Source organism: Petromyzon marinus, chromosome 13 (genome assembly GCF_048934315.1).
Source record: "Petromyzon marinus isolate PM22_M1 ecotype Great Lakes invasive population chromosome 13, UKy_Petmar_22M1.pri1.0, whole genome shotgun sequence".
NCBI classification, from domain to species: Eukaryota; Metazoa; Chordata; class Hyperoartia; order Petromyzontiformes; family Petromyzontidae; genus Petromyzon; species Petromyzon marinus.
In genome coordinates, this window is record NC_133679.1 from 6,904,666 (window position 1) to 6,919,237 (window position 14,572).

The 14,572-nt window shown below is 41.1% G+C and overlaps 1 protein-coding gene across 8 annotated transcripts in view; it reads right to left on the bottom strand.

Annotated features, from left to right (window-relative positions):
- LOC116941911 (uncharacterized) overlaps positions 1-14,572 on the bottom strand; it is a 30,364-nt gene that overhangs the window by 13,923 nt on the left and 1,869 nt on the right. For 3 of the 8 annotated variants that reach the window (XM_076066819.1, XM_076066817.1, XM_076066815.1), the window contains exons 2-6: positions 14,161-14,280; positions 4,940-5,028; positions 3,867-3,985; positions 3,069-3,171; positions 1,503-1,600 (exon numbers count right to left, since the gene is read on the bottom strand). In XM_076066819.1, coding sequence (XP_075922934.1) covers positions 1,503-1,600; positions 3,069-3,171; positions 3,867-3,985; positions 4,940-5,028; positions 14,161-14,280 — 529 coding nt within the window. The other 5 variants (XR_012941634.1, XR_012941635.1, XM_076066818.1 and 2 more) reach the window with 5 other exon arrangements.

Sequence of the window (14,572 nt, forward strand, 5' to 3'; positions counted from 1 at the left end):
CTTTCTGATTGAGAGGGGGTCAAATACTTATTTACCTAATAAAAATGCAAATCAATGTATAACATTTGTGACATGCGTTTTTCTGGATTATGTTGTTGTTATTCTGTCTCACTGCTCAAATAAACCTACCATTAAAATTATAGACTGATCATTTCTTTGTCAGTGGGCAAACGTACAAAATCAGCAGGGGATCAAATACTTTTTTCCCTCACTGTAGAGGGTCTGCAAAAAATGCTATTGTTTATCTGTGCCCTATTCTTTATATTATCTGCAAAAGTCTGTGTTTTTTCTCTGTCTTGAATTGTGGATTGGCTTGTTTTGAAAATGTATCCTAGTATCCGAGTTTTTTTCAAGTATAATAATTTAGTGCATAACCCCATGGATAACAGAATCAACAAACTTAGTCTCCACAACAGCAAGAGGAGTTGTGCCGTGTAAGTACAATTTTAACTCTAAAAGCAATTGAGACGACTATGTAACATATGCTTATTTTCATTTTATGTTAATTAAATGACCAAACTTGAGCTTTTGCAAAGAAACACTGCTTGTGCACCTGCTTGCATTAAGTTAAATCCAGATACATGATCTGGTTATTCTATGCGATGCATACCTCTTATAAATGTGGAATTCTGTTAAAGTAATTGTTCTGAATTGGTCTCAGTAAAAGGGCTGCAATGATCGTGTATTAGTCAATTGCCAACACTGTTTTCTTAAAAACTTGGCACAACTTTCACTGAAACCCATACCCTATTCTAACAATTATTTTCTCAGCACCATTGTGTACAAATTGCTCCAGTGCTTCAGAATAAGCATGCAATTGCCCAAGGACGACCCAATGAACTGGGTAGGAATCAATCAAGAAGCAATGTCTGTAAGCATAATGAGTAGACACCACAATGCTAATTGGTAGCTTTTTTCATCCACTTTTCGACAAGTGTTAATCAATTATATTAATGGCAATGACATTTATTTGGCAACGTGGTCTAGCAGTGTAGGATTTAAACAAGAGTATCGCTGCTAACATCTCGAGTGAAACTTAGCATTCCAGGTTTCCCTCGGTCTCCCAACGCTCCAGACGTGGCCCCAAGGAATGTTTTTCCCTTCCCTTATGTCAAGAAACTGCTGAAAGGACACTTGCAGTTATACAGAGGAAATTGCATGCAGCAGTAGAAGAGGCTGGAGTGATACATAGCTTTGAATATAGCAGGAATGCAGCTTCCCCTCTAGTAGTTGTAGCAGATGTAATGGAGATATATGGGAATGCCTTACCAAGCAAACGATACGGCAATAAATATTACAGTCAAAATAGACCAAATTCACCTGTCTGGTCTCAACTTTCAGCCACCTGCCACAAGAGAACTGCAGAGGGATTAATAATCATGATTTTAAAAATGCCATATGCCGGTCAGTAACTCTTAATGCTAAACCAATTGTATTAATTCCCCTAAGAGGAAGGCAGAAATTTACAAAACCGGTAGCAGTAGTTTTTTTAGGTCATGAACCTTTTCCTCTGGATCTGGAGTTGACAGGATTTTGACAGCCCAGTAGCAGAGGGAGTCATCACCCTGCCCGCTAGTGCTCTCTCCACATCCCACCGCACCTGCAAAGGCACGCACAACACTGGGTCACGGCCCAACAAAACTATTACATTTCATATTTCCATAGCCACTGGTCTCATCTTGCATGGCGCAGCCATACTATTTCCACAATGCTTGCAGCTCAAAACTGGCTTGAAGCATTCTACAGTTTTTACAAGTAATCATGGAAATATGAAATGAAACACTGTTTCATATTCTTGGTTCTTTCGGTAAAGTCACGTAGAAGGGAAAACAATAAAATAATAAAAATATAAAACAATAAAATTCTCACGACGTTTCGACCGCAACACAAGCAATCATCATCAGGTGTGAAAACCACAACAAGCAATCATCATCAGGTGTGAAAACCACAACAATAAATTTTCTTGTTGTGGTTTTCACACCTGATGATGATTGCTTGTGTTGCAGTGGAAAAGTCGTGAGAATTTTATTGTTTAAATTTTTTATTATTTTATTGTTTTCCCTTCTACGTGACTTTACCGAAAGAACCAAGAACATGAATCCCTGCAGTCACGAAAGCTTTAAATCAAAATTTAAAACACTTTCTTCTTGGGTGGCTTCATTTAAAAAAATGTAAATTCCATCTTTAAATAATTACTGGGCCATGAAACTCGCTAGACTACTAAAGAATGCCCTGAATTGGCACATTTTACCATTCGACAGATCAAGTGCAGAGGTTTTCCAATTACAACTTGTTATACAATCGTCTAGCTCCTGCACCAGTGTGCACCTTTCTTCAATTAATCGCAAATACAATATAATGAAATGCATTGCCATCCCCGTGAATAACATAAGTAGGAATGGCATCAAAGTCACGGTAAATACCTCCAGACTCATGTTTACAGAGTAAAAGGGTATTCAGAGTAAAATAAACAACAATAACATAAAGTAACATCTATAGTTTCCATTTGTCGATGCCGGATGTTGGAATACCAGCTGACTTTACGTAAAATGTTTTCATGCATCAGGAATGCAAAAGAAACCGAATGTTGTACACAATGGACGCTGATTGCCACCACAAGATGGTCACAAACGTACAATTGATAGTTTGATGAGGATTTTTCACTTCAGAGCGTTTGACTGCAGTAAGAGAAATGGAATTTGCGAGCATCTTTACCACGGGATCTAGTTGTAACATATGACCGTGTAGTTTATTGTCAGCAATTTATATAAAAACAATAAAATGGATATGCAGTGCCCATTTCCTTACTGGAATCTCTAGCTTAGCAGGAAGGCTGTGCATTATTGTCATTTTATCATTGTGATACAATTCTAAAAGTAACATTACATTTTCAGCGTGACCAAGGAGTTGGCTAAATGTCCTAATAGAGGCTCCTTTTGAGACTCAAGGCATTCCCGGGGTAAGTGATTTTATTATTTGTTGAACGACACTCAACACAAGATTAAATTGCATATTCTTAAAATGGGTTTAAACCTTAATATGGCTTTGTATGCCAAGCATGTGCATACCTTTACATACATCTTCCCTTTGACCAGTGTCAGAAATCGATAACATGTTTTCGGTTTTAATGTAAACATTTCCATCAACAACAGTCACTTCGTAAACCTGATTCTGAAAAACAAAATGGTACACTTTTAATTAATATTTTGCCGTGTAAAATGTTATATTTCAACGATTCCAGTATGACAGGTACTTTTTTTCACACAAGTGTCATACAAACAATGAACATTTGACTTTCTTAAACATCTGTGTTGTGAATAATAAAGTATAAAGATATGCTTAAAATAACGATCTTATATCTGCAAAAATGTAAATTTACCCGAGCTGTTAAACGTGGTGTATGTTGATTATGGTTATACTATATTAACATGATACATTTCAGTAGAAAGAAAACACATACGTTACATATTGGCACTTTGTTTAATATAACCCTTGTTTTTACCAATTGTGAAAAAAGTGACGAATCAGCGTTACAGTGTATATTTTAAAGGATGTATGTTACACACTTTGGAGCCTAGGGTTGATGGACATATCCATGGGCCTCTCAGCTTGCAGAGCAACACGGTGGCCAGTAGACAGCCATACAGAAAAGTGTGCAGCTCATTTATCTCGACATATGTTTGAGTGCGCTCTCTCTGTAATGGATGGGGTTTTCTTCTGTACTCCCAGTCGACTCACATTGCAAAATAAGAGGCTCATGAAATCACCAAACATTCCAGGACCCTCATAAAAAAAGGATAATTGGTGCACAGTGATACTTTCTTGGCTAAAAGATTATTAAGACAAATATCCCAAAGAAATTGTACCTTCAATCCTGTAGACGATTCCCCTGTATTGAGACAAAAATCAAAATGGTGCCACGGGCAGATAAGTGCGAGCTTGCCACTCCCCAGATCTTCAATGTCCCCCAACTCAAGAGGACCACCTAGAGAATATCAATACAATGTGAAGTCATATAACTACTGATTTAAATTGATACTTCAGCTCACAAAACATGCATGGAATTGTACATGCAAGGACCAGGTGCAATGTGTGAAAGGTATCATGCAAATGATAGTAAAGTACGTGCAAATTATACCTTTAGGTCAGGGGTCACCAAACTTTTTTCACAGCGGGCCGGATAACTGATAGAATGACGATCGCGGGCCGCATAATCATTCTGTTCAATACTGGGGGGCGGGAAAGATGCGTATTTGTGTGTGTTGCCATGGAAACCATAGTAACGTCAGAGCGTAGGCTCTGACGGCGGGCCTGATGGACTGACGTTGCGGGCCGGATCCAGCCCGCGGGCCATAGTTTGGTGACCCCTGCTTTAGGTCAACGTCATGATGGTAAATCGGTGCATCCCTGCAATTGCTTGCTCAACATCACTGCTGGCAGAAGGGCCACCATTGCAGGGAGCGTTTAAAAAAGACTCCTCTAGAGTCGTTTGCTTCCTGTTCCACACTGGCCACACATTACCCCACCGTAGGTGACCTGCCGATTGACTGTGGTCTACTAATGTACAATATACTGCTGGGTGGACAAAGGTGAAGGGGATTCACAAAAATAAAACCCATGCCCATTGTTTCAACCGGCACGCTGGGAGAAATCGAATCGAACCGGAAACCTCCGGGATTGCACAAGTCCAGTGTGCTTAAGCATCACACCACGGCCAAACATAAAGTCATGGCCCTGAATGAATGCAGATGAAATAGTTTTATGCCTATCTAAATACCCATCAATATTTATATTATACTCGCGCGCGCGCGCACACACTACCAGTTCATACAATGTTGTTTTTCATTGCTCCGCTGGTACGTGAGCAAACACTGAAACAATAACATAATTGTGCTCAAACATAACGCAAAATGAGGGCTGTTTTAGTGCTGTACTGTACCTTCATGTGGGCATGCAGAATCCATGGCATAGAATGTGCCATCTTCTGTGCAGACCAGTACAATGTGTTCTCCATCCTCAGAATATAATCTGTAATCCAATTAGAACGTTCCAGATGTTAAAGAAACACTGCCCATTTATTTTGGTACAAAATAAAGGCTAAAAAGATATCATTACACAAATGACATACAAGTTGAATTCACAGTTTACATCACCATATACACATATCACGCAGACCTTCGTATTATAATACAGAATAGTGTGCAGTGTAAGGTAACATCTTTGAAGATGAAGACCCATTCAAAAGCATCACCTTGCCATACATAGCAGGGGTCACCAAAAAATATTTCCAAAATCATGAGCAAACACAAGATCCAGGTTCGATTTAAGTGCGTAAAATTCGTGATCTGATCCCATCTGTGAAGGATGTGATCCCTGACATGCAATACCCCAGCGTCTACAAACTAAGCTGTCTGCGGCAGTAGTTACATTGGGGAAACCAAGCGACATGTCTCAGACCGTGTTCGTTAACATGAGGCAGATCTGAAACACGGTAGGATCAATACCTGACTCGTGGATGATCATTGTTTTAATATGGTGGGCTCACACGAAATTTATGTATCTAAGACGAAGGTACTTTACAAACCCACTGGCTATCAACAACAATTCGTTCATGAAGCCATCCATATATATAGACAGACACAATTTGAATCGAGATGGGTATAAACTGAGCAATCATTGGAAGGACGTTATCAACCAGTTTAAGTAATAACTAGCTGTGATGTTCCCATCCTACCACCTTCCGATGTTCGTTATTTTCGGCTCTCTGATTTCACGTTAAAAGGTTAAATTTCTTACCCTAACAAAGCCACCTCGCTCACCGAGCTCGAGGTTTTTGCTTTGCGATCTCCAATTAACATGCTAATCCCTCATTGACATGCTAATCTCTCACATTAACATAGCCACCTCAGGGCGCCCGCCGGGCAGGCCTCTCAACGATCTCACATTATCATGCTAATTTTTACCGGGCAGCCCTTTGATTGGTGGGAAAACCCACCACCGTCGCGGTCGCTGCCCACCACTCACATTACCATTGGCTGCTGACATTTGGGCTACGCCCATTTCAAACCTTTATAGCAGTTGTCTTTAGAAGCTAACCCCCTCTTCCTGATGACGAACACTTGTGTTGCGATCGAAACGTCATAGTTTTGTCATTTTCTTTGAACCTATCTACGTGGCTTTACCGAAAGAACCAAAGAATATGAATTCCTGCAATCACGGAAGCTTTAAGTCACGAAAATTACGTTTTGAAATCCAGGGTTTTCTGGGTTAGATGTGAATATATAAATGTGTCGTTAAAACCGGCCAGTAAGGGTTGTCACATAAACAGAACATGCCAATTCGTCACTAGTACAGCACACCGGTGTGTTGAAGAGCCAAGCCACAACATTTACCATGTTTCGATAGTAATTACAACTAGCTTCATCAATGGCGAAACGTCGTACTCAGATTGTAAATGTTGTGGCTTGGCTCTCCAACATACCGGTGTGCTGTACTAGTGACGAATTGGCCACGTTCTGTTTACGTGACAACCCTCTCTAGTTGGCTGTATCGGGTAGTGGCGGGTTTTAACGACACATTAATATATTTACACGATCATAACCCAAAAAAACCTCAATAATGAACATTGGTCGCAAAAGCCTACGTGTTAAACTGACCTTTTAAAGTGTTGTACGATAGTGCACTTAAATGCATGTTAAATTATTGCAAGTGCTGAATTCAGATGCTAAAGAATGAAACATGTACACAGAGGTGTTTATTAAAATTAACCTTTCAATACACATTCTTAGAATAGGTAACTGTAAACTTTATGTAATACTTTATATGCTCAGATGCACAAGACATTGATTCACAGTATAATGTGCTCAACCTGTTTTCAAGTCGCTGCCATCACGGAAAAAAAGCACCAATCAGGTTGACCAAGTTCACAACTGCAGTAGCAGGGATTTTTTTTTCACTTGGGTTACATGATTAAGTGCACACGTTGGCCTGGTAAGGATCAATGCAAGACCATGTCAACAATTCTCCACAAGTCACTTATTCATGCGATAAAGACTTGTTCTATATTTTTTTTACAGTAAATGTTCTGCCTGACATTGTATTCTGATACCACGACGGAAAAAAATATTCACAGACGTAATGTAGAATAAAAATAAACCAGTCATTGTTAGGGGTGTTAAATGTCACCGATTCATTGTTGCGATTAAATTCCAGAATCAATTGATGTTTTATATTGTGGTACATTTAGCTGAATCTTTAAACACATTTCGATATATTTATTAAGAGCTTAAGAACCTATATGAATCGATGCAGCATTATTCCTCTCGTCAGTATACAGTACTTAAAATGTCAAATGAACCTACATTTAACAATTTCGTGAAAAAAACTAAGTACTGCAATGGTTTATCTTTCAAAACACTTGCACAATTTAAGGCATGAAGAAATCAAAATGCACAGTACCTTTGCAAAAACACATTTAATAACTTTACAAAGTATAAAATACATGTACAGTTCTCTTAATATTCACATGACATATTTGAAATAACACAGTAAAGTCAACATTTAAAACTGCACTACCTATATCAATTATTTTGTTTTACTTCACTTCAATATCCTTGCAACATTCAAAAATTATGAAAAAATAATATCACTGTTTGCTATACCATAAGTATCTGCAACAGCATTACATTTTAATCAAAAAAGTTATTCTGCTACATATAAAAATACACTCAACCTAATTGTTGGCAAATTGTATATTCTAAGCCAATAACAAATTAAGGCAATCAAGCTTTTGTATACAAACTGACATTTTTTAGATGAAGTCGTGCCCATTTGTGCAACGGAATTAAGTGCGTAGGTATCTCTGCTGGTCTTGAAAACCATGGAAAATACATCTGGCATAGGCCCGTGGAAATGTGTGCATGTGCAACAGATGTGATCAGACCTTGCTAGTAAGGCTCACAGGCCAATTTAAAAGTATAGTGTCAAATGCACCACTAAATCTGTAGTCAGTTTTATTAAAGATTTCCTCGCTGTTATTGTAATATATTTTTTCCAAGCATGTAAAAGAGACTATGCATTTATTCCTGATAACATAAAATACAGATATGTAGAAATATATTTTTAAACCATGTTCATGCTTTAAAATTAAACGGTGACATTTTAAAAAAATGTTTAAAACTGTAAATTGCAAATTGGTATGTTATCCATAAAAAGCCTGTATTTATAAATAACAAAAATATAATGATTGACTCTCACTTTTACCCTACCTATATTGTACGAAGTGATTGTCACCTTGCACTTAATACAATTTAAACAGGGAATTATCTTAAATTCCAGTGGTCAAATTAAGGATGGAATGCTGTCAAACTCTGCCCTTGTCTATTCACCTGAACCAGGGGTGAGCAACAACTGAACCAAGCACTTGTTTGATCTTAATCGTTTCAGTACGCAGGCAAGGGGCACATTTCCTGAATTGTGATTGAACCATATATAGCATGCCCCTTGCACTCGGCACAATCACACCACTCACAATGGGAGTGGCTGGTGTTCTACACACCACCAACAGAATCAACCTTTGAAAGGCAGCATGGTTATCAAAACTCAGCTGTCTTGCAGTTATTTTTAGCAATGTCAATGAATCCTAATTAACGCTGTAACACATAACCTTGAGAAATAACTTTCATCACCAATAGGCATCATCCAGCAGTGTGCTAAATTGAGAAATGCCCTTCAAAACAACATAAATAAAAAAACAAGTAAAATCAGTTGTGAGACTGCAAGATTTATAATATAGCTATTGTCTGTGAAGACTATATGTAAACTCAGGACTGGTTGCCAAGAATCTGCAAAGTGCATCACGCACATCAGTAATCTCATCTGCACAAGGTCTATTTGGCAGAGACTCTGGTTGTGGAAGCTCGCCTTCTGCTTCTTCCACATCTTCCATCCACTGCTGCCTGAAAACTTCGTGATGCTCCTCGCACAGGTTGTGAAGCAGGCAGCAGGTGGCAACAACGTGTGGCACAAAGGTAGGATTCACCTCCATCCTCTTCAACAGAATTTTCCAACGAGCTTTGAGACGCCCGAATGCACAGTCCACAACAGAACGTGCATTCGAAATGTGCTTGTTGAAGAAGGCTTCCTCTGGGGTGGGGTTTTCAACTGAGAAACCCTTCAGAAGCCATGGCAGCAATGGTGTGGCAGCATCACCCAAAATCTGCAGTGGGACCTCAACCCCCGAGATTTCCATTGGACACTGGAGAGTACAACAAGCACACACCAAAATATACCGTTAGGAAGACTGCTTGACCATTTTCCATCCAAGATTTAATTTCTCCATCTGATGAGTAGAATCATAAAGGCATCTGGGGTGAAATGGTGGGACAGTGGATGTCACACTACATTATAAACCCGGCGACTTCAGTTCAATTCCTGGCCATATCAGTGGTGAGTGATATCTGAACTGTTCCTGGGCCTGCCCTAAGTCACTAATCCAACCTGACCAGCATGGTTAAGTATGGTTAAACAGCCCTGACAACTGATATGGGATGGGGAGGCATTTATCCAGCAGTGGACTAAGGACTAATAATTATTCAATAGGTATGCATTACAATGTAAGCAGTGTAAATATCTAAGCAAATCTTAATGCTATCAATGGTTCTGGATTGTTGCTTTCCGATGCATACTCTAGTACAGTGTAAATAATCACTAATATCTGCTGCATGGGTTTTCTGAAAATGTATTCTCGGAAATGTGACAATACATTTATTTTGGAAATGCTGTAAAGGTTCTTCCAAAGCAAATGACATTTCCACTCTGGGTTATGCAGAAATGTGGACATAAACTGTATTATTTGAAATTGTACATCACCAAATGATGACAAAACAAACCTTTATCTGTCATTATTCGAGATGACTAAAACAGGATCAGAAGAATAAATGTACCTCTGGCAATAAATGCGAGTTGGCGTAGAGAGCAGACTGTCTCAGCACCACCTCTTCTTGTGTGGTACCCGGAGCAATACAGCTAATGTCCCGGAACCTTTCCCAATGACAATGCACAAGGTTGTTTTTTAGTTTTGTATGTGGCTGTACCAAACATATTTTAAAGAAACCATATGCATGAATCCATATATTAACTACACTTAAAATCAGAAAAAGTCGGTGAACATCTGTGGGGCATTTGGTTTGCTCATTTGTGCAAGACTAAACATCTCACCTCAACTTATCATCCACCAAAGCTTGCAGCACTAACGAAGGCCATTCTTTCCGGTTCATGTAATCTTGGATGCAGCCGCGGAGTGGGGTGATGGGAATGTGCGTGCTGCCAATCATCCCCATGACTTGGGGGATGGAGAATCTTTCCCAGAAGCCCCGGGCAATGCGCCGACCTTCATGCTCATTCGGCAGAGCAATTTGGTTCTGCAAATGGAGCTCCACCATAACCCGGCAGAATTTGTACAAGTACTTGTGGACGGTGCTTCGGTGAACAGCAAACATATTCCCCACCTCCCTGTACTTATCGTAGCTTGCCAACTTGTACAAGGCAATCCCGACTCTCTTCTCCAAAGGGACCGGGCTGCGCACCTGAAAAGCTGGCGGTTCCATCTCTGAGCGCACCATCTCCACGATGCGGTGGAACATGGACCTGCTCACCCGAAAATACTTCATCCATTCGTCGCTGCCGGAAGATGTCTGCTCCCACCAGGTGGAGGTGCGGATGCGCATCCACATGCGGCGTGGCTGCCGAACGGGCACCACGGTGCGTGGAACCATGGGGAACCGGGCCCGGAGCAGGTCGTACTGGTGCATCACAGCTCTCCTCCTCAAGCGGGACCACCCATCGAACTCCTCCACATCCAAGAGTTGCTCAAGGAAAAGAAAGAGACGCTCCCCAAAAGTCACAAACTGCTCCAGGGGGAACGCTGTTAAGGCTCGCAGCAGCCGTGCTCGGTGATCCATGTGTGAACCGAGAGCTGTTTCCTCAAATGCGGTGTGATGCAATTGGGTAATTTAACGAAAATGTTAATTATGTATAGTTCTTCACGGTTCTCTAGGGAACACTTGATGATTTTACCTGCCAATCAGAAGTGGAGATAAAAAAATAAATGTAAAGCACCAATCATCTGTAAAATGGTCTGCAACACATTTTAAATACTGTATGAATAAAACAAAAATGAGATGCAAATTAAAATGGTCCTTACAAGTTAAAATACAAAAATGCACACCAAACCAGGAGTAGTAATGTAATCCTGTGATCCAGTGCTTTGGAGGCAAGGGTTGGTGGACCACGGAAATGTTTATGGCCAGAAGATGACAGTCGAGCAAATAGGTTTGCAAACCAGTCTGTGTGAACCTTTCAGTATTTTGCATTATTTGAATGTGTTTTCAAAAGGCACTCCAGTTTCCTCACATTCCACGATACAGGTCAAGGAATTCCTCAAAGAGCTAAATTATTTCTTCAACTGATGCTTTTTCTGGAAAATAAAAGCCAAAAATAGTAATATATGATGCTTCATGTGAAGTGGATTAAGTGAGAGTAATGGCCAATGATCCTGAGCACGTGTATTTCCAATAGTGCTGTTGACACTAAGTTACTAGAGCAACAGATCTTCTGGAATGGGAGACTGTCCATTATGCATGTGCTGCCAGCATCCTCCCAGTGGTTCTGGGCATGTGGCCGTTGTCTCTCCACTGCATTGTCAAACTGTAAGTGCACTCGCCACTGAAACAGTTTGTTTTTACAAAGAGCAATTGTCAATATGGAACTTTCACCACTGGTTGAGGGCCACCAATGTACATGACTACCTGCCCCATGCTGGTTTTAACAGGGAAAATGTTGTACTGTTGGTCACTGCATGAACAGTGTATATAAAAACAAAAGATCCGAGTCAGATTTTGGCACGGTACATAAAATACGGTAACTAATATCTGGTAATAAAGATGCATTACCAAAGCTATCAACAGAATGTGTGTACTGGATTAATTGCTCTTGTTGCAAATGCTATGTTGGGCAGACAGGACGAATCATCAGCATGATACTAAAATAACACCAAAGGAATATTAAATACTCCCAAATACAACTGTCGGCAGTGGCAGAGCACGCGTGCCAACAAAGGCACTCAATTTATTTTGATAATGTTGAAGTTCTATGCAAAACTCGTTACTACTAGCCAAGACTAATTCGAGAATATATCGAAATTGATAGAATTAAAAATAATTTTAATCGTTTGGATAGCTCCAGGCTTAGTGCTGCTTGGAAGCGAATCATCAAATAAAACATTGTTTAAATGCATGCCTATACAGGTCACCATACGTAAATGAGATTACGTTGTAATTACTGGCGAAACATCATACCCAGATTGCAAATGTTGTGGATTTGCTTTCCAACACACCGGTGTAATGTAATCTTATATTGCACAATATTGGAATCCAAATGATGCACCAAATTAAACAGCTAATTGTAAGTTACTCCAGTATCCTCATACATTGCTTAGTTTCTCATGGAATATTTTCTGGAAATCATCCCCGGACAGCTCCAGCTAAAATGAATCCCTGTGTGCATGCGAGTTTAAGCCTTTCTGTGTGGAGTTTGTACGTTCTCCCCTGGGTTTCCTTCCATCGCTGAAAAAAAACCACACAACATAACTGGAGTTGGCGAAAACATCCCGATGCTGGAAATTTTACCGCAAATCACATTGGGAATACGCATAGCATTTCCCCTACTGCGGATACTTGGCAGGACTCTCCTGAAAAAAGTCTTGAGACTCGGTGAAGCTTGTCTGGCTAAACAATTAGCCCATGGGCCAGAGCAGAAATTGGTACCACCTCAGGTGGTAACTTTTGAAGTCCTGTATTTATTTATGTGGCTAGGCTGAATTATTTGATGAACCGCTAATTTCAAATTATCATATAATTCCTGTTATTGGTCACATGAAGACATTGTGACCAGAAAAGTCATGCTACCTCAGCTGGTACCGACAATTGGGCCTAGGAATTATTGCATTGGCAAGTGGATAACCCCCTGTGATCATAAAAAACAAATCTTCCCACGATGAAATGTGCCAGGAAACATTTCATAATTTTAATGTTTGCTTTGTCATCCTCTTTAACAATGGAAGGATTTATATATTACCAAATACTTGAGATAATTAACATGGCAATTGAAAACTGGTCATGCCAAAACTTTGTAAAAAGGCTATTCTTGTTGGGCCCAATGATTAAAGAACAATCTTCAATTCGTATTATCCAATTTGCGTAAAAGGGTTATTTTATGCAATTGAGGTCCATTGCCGGAAACGTTGCGTCTATACAAAAAAAATCCTCTTCAGGCAGTTATTAACACACGTGTTGGGTTTGAAGTTAAATATAATTTCACAAGCTGATACGTACAGCTCCTTTATAAATGGAATGTGTGAAAGACAAGCCATGTTAATGCGATTGTGGCCATGCAACCAAAACTATTGACCAGATAGTCAACCACTGCCCTCTCTTCTCTCTCTTTCATCGTGGCCAGCATAACATCGACATGTAGCTCCTATACAGAATCAGAATCTTTATTTGGGCTGGAGGAATCCGATGAGCTAGTAAGCTCTTTTCCACAGATGTCCAGTAGGGGCGGCGGGTCAAAAAGTTACAATACAAAAACACGACAGGAGTGCAAAGATAGCAAAGGTAAGCCACTGGCGCTTTGCACTTTTAAATCTAGATTTAAAACTCGTTTCTTTACAACTCATTTTTGTGTCTAGTTTGTTGTCCGTCCTCTGCACCTCCGATTAGCACGGTTGGCCACGTACGGTGCGAAAGAAGTTCAACATATCACAAAAAAAAACACTTTATTATTTTACCAGGTAAAGCCCACCGAGCTATTAGCGTCTTCCTTTTCAGAAGAAACCTTGCCACAAACAATAACGCAACGGCGTGGCTTCTCAGCGTGTGTAGACGTTTCGCAACCAAACACTCAAAACGCAATTATCGCAGAATGAAACATCTGGCCCCGGGGGTGGGGTGGATGGGTGGGGGAATGGCGGGGGGGGGCCCTGGATGGATGTGGGAGGTGGGGAGATGGGGAGATGAGGGGTGGGAGGTGGGGAGATGAGGGGTGGGAGGTGGGGAGATGAGGGGGGACCTTGGTGGTTACAGGGGAGGCGGGGGGACCCACTTGGTGCAGCGCTGGGCCGCGAGTCGCCCCGCGGGCCCCGCGCGCTGCCAGCCCAAGCCGCGCACCGCGTCCTTGAGGGCCGCCACCAGCCCCTCCTCGAAGCGCTCCATGGGGCGAGCCCTTACGCGTGAACAACAGGCGAAGGAGGTAGGCGGTGGGTGGGGAAGGGGGAAGGAGGAGGGAGGTGTTCTCAGCAAATTGCTCTCGTCGTCGTCGCCGCCGCCGCCGTGAACGCCACAGCGACGTCAAAGTTGACGTGCGCGTGCGTGCGCGCGCGTGCGTGCAGGCGACGGTTCAATCGCAATCACGGCCACCGTTGGCGGTGCCGCTTATGGCGGACTACGGCAAGCGGCGCACGAAGAAGCCGCTGCCGCCGCCGCGCGCACAGAAACGCGTTTGTGAAATCCGCTTT